Raw genomic sequence first — 7,362 nt, forward strand, 5'->3', positions numbered from 1 at the left:
GATCTTCAACCTCAGTGGAAATGTTTAAATGTAATCTTAAAACACACTTCTATTCTATAGCATATGAATAACCTAGATTTGATGTTGACAATATCTGTGTATTATTTGCCCTCGTGTAGGTCTTAGATCAGGGGATGCTGTCATAATATTCAGTGGTTTGCAATAATCTGTGGTTTGTGCAGCCCTTTGAGACTTTGCGATTAAGGGCCAAATAAATAAACATGGCTTGACTATTTATGGATCGCCCTTTTTCTTACAGAATAATTGTAAATGCGTCAGCATTGGCACAAGTGAATTGCTACAGCTATCGTCTTTTAGTATATTTATAGCTAGAATAAAGTGTACATAAAACCGTCGCACAACTGTTGTAGTGCCTCAGCCATTGTTCGATAATTCGATGTGAAGCTAGCTATTACAAAAGAGCTGCTAAAGAGTGAATGGGTATTACTCAATTGTGATTCTGATACGTTTACAGTCCTATCTAAATCCCATGTCGAAAAACTAAAGGAAAAAAATCAGTGTGTTGTCCTAAAAAAGTGTTTTTTTTTAAGATACTAAATTAATACACCAACAAAAAAAAAATACAAGAAAACCGCTTTGGTTCGCATTGGTGTGAACCGGAAATGTTTGATTGGACTTCCGGTGTTGTGCCTCATTTCGACTCCGAGGCAAAACAACACCGGCCATTTTTTTCGTCTGAGAATGTTTCGAGCAATGTGAATTTCTGCCCCAACCGTGTGTAAAATCTCCATTGAAATCGGTAAAAGTCAAGCGATTCCTTCAAACGTGGCTAAAATGTGCGAAAGAGGAGAAAGAGATTTCAAAGAGGAGTTTAGGGGAGCGCAAAAAACTCGACGGCTAAACGAAGCTAACACGCAACTCCGAGTTGTGTCGAACGAAGCAGGTCGGTTCCCTGAGTTTTGAATCACTTCTTTTGTATGTTATTATTAAGTTGTTTCAGTCCATGACACTATACATGTCTTACCTCGAACGAAATATTCTTGATGCAACTGTTTTAAGGACGAGGGGACATTCCGTTTCGTTGGCGTCGAGACAAAATACAATTTACGCATAGCGGACAAACAGGGTTGGGTAGGGTTACTTGAACTGGATTACTTTCAATGACTTTTGGATGACTCCAATAACAAATATGCTAATAAAAGACGAAAGAAACTCAATATGAATCAAACGGTGACTCACAACACGTGGTAAGCTTTCTCTCCTGGCTTTGATCTCTTTGATCTCCGGCAAAACGAACATACAAAATGAAAATTCAAGTCAAGTCATTTTTATTTGTATAACCCTAAATCACAAAGAGTCTCAAAGGGCCTCACAGATTAAACACTACATTACACAGACTATTTTTCAGCCGACGAGAAGAGGTTATTCATATGCTATGGAGTAGAAGTGAGTCTTAAGTTTAGATTGAAACATTTCCACTGAGGTTGCAGATCGGATCTCAGGGGTAAGAGCGTTCCACAGCACCGGTGCCCGGATGGAGAACGCTCTCGAACCAGCAGAACAGTTCTTTGCTCTCGGGATCACCAGAAGACCGGCACTCTCAGATCGTAGGCTTCGGACCAGGACGTAGGGGCAAATCAGATCTGAAAGATAAGAGGGAGCAAGTCCATGTATGATTTTGTTTAATAATAAGAAAACCTTGAAATCACATCTAAGGCTAACTGGGAGCCAATGCAGGTTAGCCAAAATCGGTGTTATGTGATCGTACTTTTTTGTCCTAGTTACCTAGTACCAGCTGAAGAGACTTGATTCTAGACTTCGGGAGACCAGAGAGTAGTGCATTACAGTAATCGAGACGGGAGGTAACAAACGCATGAATTATAATTTCCGCATCCGACTGAGACAGTATTGAACGGATTTTAGCAATGTTACGAAGATGGAAGAAAGCGGTTCTAGTCATTTTCTTTACATGCATTTCAAAGGACAGATCAGGGTCAAATATGACACCTCAATTTTTGACGGAGTCACTCTGTGTGATGTGACATTTGTCAATGTTCACAGCGGTTTTTGAGAATAAGTCACGGCATTTAATTAATTAATTATAATTTTGTCTGCATAGGTTACTAGTTCAGACAAAAGTTCAGCAAATTCGTCTAAGAAAGTTGTGTATGGCCCAAGTGCGCGATAGATAGTTATTACATAAATTGATAATAGAGAGGACCGCATCACAAGAGCCTCAAACGCCTTGTAATTATTAGAGGTACGTGGATTAAATTTGAGCGATTTTTCAGAAATGAGCGCAACACCGCCACCCCTTTTCAACGTGCGTGCTATATGGCTACTCTCGTAGTCTGGGGGAGAAGCATAATTCAGCGCTAAATACTCATCCGGGCGTAACCAAGTTTCACAAAGACCCATACAGTTAAGTTTATAATCACGAATAATGTTATCAACAAGTAAAGCTTTCGGAGCAAGCGATCTAATATTTAAAAGACCAAATTTTAGCTTTGCTGAATCATTTGACTTAGCTGAAGTCTTTGTAGTCTTTGTAGAGATCTTCAAAAGATGCCGCTGTTGTGGCTGTCCGTGTGCGCTGAGTGTAAAGCTTCGGTTGTCCGGCGAGGAACGAATGGTGGAATTAGTTACATCCTCGCGTCCTTCTTGCTCCTTAGACTTGGCACGCTTCACACATCTACCTGCACGGCAACCACGCTTCTGTTTTCTGTCCTTACGGCGCCGTTGTCGTCGTTTAGCTTGCCAACATCATTTTTGCCGTTCCGTGTATTCCGTTACTCCCCGAGCCTGCACAAAATGGAGTCATTTGATTCCTATTTACTTTCTTTGGTCTTTTCTTAGCATATTTGCTATTGGAGTCACTCAAAAGTCATTGAAAGTAATCCAGTTCAAGTAACCCTACCCAACCCTGGTTTTCTAGTTGGGTTCCCTTTCTATATATTCGTGCGGAAGAAAGGATTTTACGGTCGCACAGGTTGTGTGCGCGCGCTGTTGCCCGCTAGCTAGCGTGCCTACGTGGCGGTCACATTGGTCGGGTCAACGTCCTGGTGAAGGCAATAGATCCAACATGGAAAATCAATTCAAACTTGCTCATTTTACAACCGATTTTCACGCAAGTCACATTTTTTGTCAACATTTGCTGTTGATAAGAAAAGTGAATTGAATCAATGTCAAAACAGAAAAAGGACCCTCGTTCATTTACGCTTGTGTCCTCCAGACGTCAATGAAGAGAATCTCTTTCCTTGGCGACAGAAGACAAAATTGTCTGGAGTCAAAGAAGAGGATTTGGAGCCCGATCACGTTAAAAAGGAGGAGGAGGATCCGGAGTCTGTTGACATCCAAAGCGACGGACCGGCATCTGGTTGGCGTGACTCTCGTCAACTCCTGCTCGCTGGTAAACAAAACATTTATCCTTCTTCTTCGGATTTCCTCCTTTTGACTGAAACCGGCTAAGAATGGCGCATTATTATTTGGAAGTTCCTGGCGAGTGTCGGGGGCTGTCTGCGTCCAATGAGAATTTGAAATGGCGGCTACTGACGCACCGGTACATACTCTTCGTTTCAACTGCAACTCTTTGCCGTGCAGTTGGCTAGTCCTTTTTTGTGTGCAATAGTCTTTGGCCCTTTTTAAAATACTCTAGAAGCTTTATTTTTGATTTCACTGAACTTCGGGCTGACATTCCCAAAATATAAGAAGATGTCATGCGGGTATGGAGGAATGGAGAGCCCGTCTCGTAGCTGTGATCTGCGTTGTCCTCCAGCATTCTCTAGTGGATTTATCATGGCCGTCACTCTTTCTTATGCCGTGCAGATGCACTTCAAGACTCCGGCTCATTTCACTAAAGGAGTTGTCATCCATCTTTTCTAACTTTCCGATGTCGTCAACGATGAGGGACGTCGCTCCTCCACCCGCCGCTATGCCTTTCATTTCAACATTGTCCGGTGGTTTCTCCTTCTTTGTGTCTTCGGCCTCGAAAAATTGATCCCGGTCATCATCCGTTTCCTCCGAGACCTTTCTGGCACCGTCTTGTCCGTTCTTCTTCTTGCATAAGGATTTTTGGTGTGTATGATTTTTTCCAGGAATGACAGCAGACCTTTCTGTAACATTTTCTTTCCTGTCCACACTTGATGCATGTTACTCTAGTTTCATCTCTTTTGTATGTGCCCCTGTTTCACATACATTTTCATGAGATTATCTGTAGATTCCATCTTATTCATTATCCTCCTCAAAGACTCGCAGTCTCCTTTTGAAGTCTGCCAGTGTGACATAATCTTCATTTTGTGTTACAGGAACAGCTAGAGGTTCAAATGATGTCCGCTTGGTATCATAGCTGGGGACCAAATGAGAGTGTGATTGTGTTGTATGGTGCAGAGACCTGGAGCATGAACGCAGATTTACGAAGGAAGTTGAATGTTTTTGAGATGAACTGTTTGAGGAGTACGGTAGGAGTGACAGGATTGGATCGATCGAGAAATGAAACCGTGAGAGACAGAACTGAAGTCGTCGTGGAACTGAGCAAGCGCGTGGATAAGAGAGTACTCGGTTAGTTTGGACACACGGAGAGGATGGATGAGGAGCCAATGTCGAAGAGGATCTACAGAGCAGAAGTCAATGGAAGGAGACCGAGAGGAAGGCTGCGATGGACGTGGATGGATGGTGGTATGAGTGCACTGCAGGAAAGAGGTCCAAATATAATGGAAGCTAGAGCTCTTGTGGGTGATAGGAAGGAGTGGAGAGGTGTTGTGAAAGAATAGTGGGATTGTGGACGCGTTCTAAGGGATGGGCAGGGCACCTGTATGATGCGGCAGGGGTAAACCAGTGAAATGTGTCGGACAAAAGAGTGTGTTGCGTCATCCTTACCCGAGTGACACGGCCGCTTTCTGGTGTCCCGTTTCATCCGGAGGGACCAAAGCATGACCGACTTAGGTGCCGAGGTGCCTAACTTGTTTGGGTGTTTGGCCATTTGGGTTGGCCGTGGTCCAAAAACTTTTGTGCATGTTTTTTGTTTTTTTTTCTTTTTTTGATTTTCTTTATTATTCTATGTGTTTGTCTTTGTCGCTCACCCTTCTTGAGGGATATGACCAAGGTAGGAAAAAATTCTCGGGTGATTCGGCTGATTGGTTTCCTGGTCTTTTCTCTTACAGAACGGGTATAATTGAAAGGTGAAGCTAAGATGAATATGGTTTTGAATGGTAAATTTATGTTCAATAATTTGGAGTCAATTAGAGTATCGTGATAAAGACCTTTAACCTAACACAACATAGTGTTCATGACAACGCGATTCTGCGTGTCACTCCAGGAGAAACTTGGAATGAAAGGCTTTTTGCAGGGATTACTATATTCCAATAAAACTTGTGTTCTTAAAAAAATGTTTTAGTCAATTATTTTTATCCCCCAGAAATGCTGAAAGGATTTTTTTCTGGCAATGTTTTTGCTGTTAAAAAAAATCGTTTTGTTTGCGTCGATTTTGCAAAACCATGTGTACGTTGTGTCCTGCAGACGTCGGTGAAAAGAATCATCTTCCTTGGCAACAGGAAAAAACGTTGCCTGCCATCAAAGAGGAGGAGGATTTGGAGCCTGAGCATGTGAGAGAGGAAAATGAGGATTTGCAGCCCGTCCACGTCAAAAAGGAGGAAGATTTGAGAGAGTTTCCCGTGACTGAGGCCCGTTTAACCTCCGAGGAGAACAAGGAGAAGGTGTCTCCAAGCAGAAGCCCGGGGACAACAGATAACTATGACACGTCCGACTCCGCGCACGATGATGGCGAGAAACAGTCGCAAGGCGATCACTCGAATCACAAATGTTTGCAGTGTGGGAAAACTTTTAGGCGCAAAGATCATCTGAAACGCCATTTCGATGTGCACGCCGACGAAAAAACTTTTGCTTGCCCGGTTTGCGATCAAAGATTCGGTTTCAAAAATAACTTGCAAATCCACATCAGAAGCCTCCACGGGGAGAAACCTTTTTCGTGCTCAGTTTGTGGTCTAAAATTCAGCCGAAACGCAAGTTTGGTAAACCACACAAAAACTCATGCCGTCAAAAAAAAAACTTTTGTATGCTCTGTCTGTGGTCTAAAATTCAGCACTAACAGCCGGTTAAAAAAACATACAAGAACCCACACCTGTGAGAGACCTTTTGCGTGCTCAGTTTGCGGTCAAAAATTCAGCCAAAAAGGAAGTTTGAAAAGCCACACAAGAACCCACACGGGTGAGAAACCCTTTGCCTGCTTAATTTGTGGTCAGAAATTCAGCCATAAAGGAAATTTGAATTGCCACGCAAGAACCCACACTGGTGAGAAACCGTTTTCATGTTCAGTTTGTGGTCAAAATTTCACCCAAAAGGCTAGTTTGAAAAGCCACACAAGAACCCACACCGGTGAAAAACCTTTTACCTGCTCGGTTTGCGGTCAAAAATTCACTCATAAATCAAACTTGAAAACGCATGCCATAATGCACACTGGTGAGAAACCTTTTGTCTGCACGGTTTGTGGTCAAGGATTTATCCAAAAGGGTTCCTTAATTGTCCACACAAGAATCCACACTGGTGAAAAACCTTTCACGTGCCCATTTTGTGGTCTGAAATTTAACCAAAAAGGAAGTTTGAACGGCCACATAAGAACACACACTGGTGAAAAACCTTTCACCTGCTCGGTTTGCGGTCAGAGATTTTCCCGTAAATCGCGGTTTCAAGACCACATGAGAACGCACACCGATGAGAAAACCTTTTCTTGTTCTGTTTGCTGCCAAAGATTCTCAAGTCAGGTTAAAGTACAGGGTCACCAGTGTGCTGGTGAGAATAAACCTTAACTATTTTTTGAAATAGAATTTCAAAATAGTCATTTAGCCTGATATGAGCTGGCGTTTTAATTGAAGAAATGTCTTTTACCACCGAACGAACACATTAGTGTACTCTTGTCGTCAGTGACATGTCAGCTTATATTGTTAGTGTGCATTTTTTTTAATATGTTTTTTTTCCTCAAATGCACGTGGGGTGCAGCTTGTATGCCTTTATTGAATGATTATAGAACGTGTATATGTAATAGGGTTGATCATTAATAAAGGTAATAAGCGGTGCAGAGAATGGATGAATGGATAACGGATGGTATAAGAAGGATATTTGGTCAATGATGACATCTGATGGACCATAACGGCGGAATATTCATCTCTGAACAATTTCAAATCAAATATGACTTCAACTCACCCGAATCAAAGTTGAACAAATTGATGGAGGAACGCCGTTCCAAAGCGATTTGTCTGGATAACGACTCTCAACAAATCAACCCCTAAATTCCTTCACCCTTTATCCTGGGATTATCAATTCTGGACATGCTAACAACATAAAACAAAAAGAACATTTCCTGAAAAATAAAACAAAGGTGGAAATCGT

The 7,362-nt window shown here is 42.2% G+C and overlaps 1 protein-coding gene across 1 annotated transcript; it reads left to right on the plus strand.

Annotated features, from left to right (window-relative positions):
• The first annotated feature begins 631 nt into the window (after positions 1 to 631).
• Positions 632 to 7,362, plus strand: LOC148376914 (uncharacterized). Its single transcript, XM_088351455.1, has 3 exons — positions 632 to 904; positions 3,194 to 3,370; positions 5,476 to 7,362. Exons 1-3 carry the CDS (start codon positions 796 to 798, stop codon positions 6,780 to 6,782), a joined length of 1,593 nt encoding a protein of 530 aa, XP_088207581.1. The 5' UTR covers positions 632 to 795; the 3' UTR covers positions 6,783 to 7,362.

The sequence above is a fragment of the Urocampus carinirostris genome, chromosome 1 (genome assembly GCF_059441175.1).
Source record: "Urocampus carinirostris isolate Australia breed hairy pipefish chromosome 1, RoL_Ucar_1.0, whole genome shotgun sequence".
Classification (NCBI taxonomy): domain Eukaryota; kingdom Metazoa; phylum Chordata; class Actinopteri; order Syngnathiformes; family Syngnathidae; genus Urocampus; species Urocampus carinirostris.

Bases quoted from the DNA above. Each gene is read 5' to 3' on its own strand.
- LOC148376914 (XM_088351455.1), top strand. From the start codon at position 796: ATGTGCGAAAGAGGAGAAAGAGATTTCAAAGAGGAGTTTAGGGGAGCG. The intron at 905-3,193 runs GTCGGTTCCCTG...TGTGTCCTCCAG, and splicing joins AGTTGTGTCGAACGAAGCAG to ACGTCAATGAAGAGAATCTC. The intron at 3,371-5,475 runs GTAAACAAAACA...TGTGTCCTGCAG, and splicing joins TCGTCAACTCCTGCTCGCTG to ACGTCGGTGAAAAGAATCAT.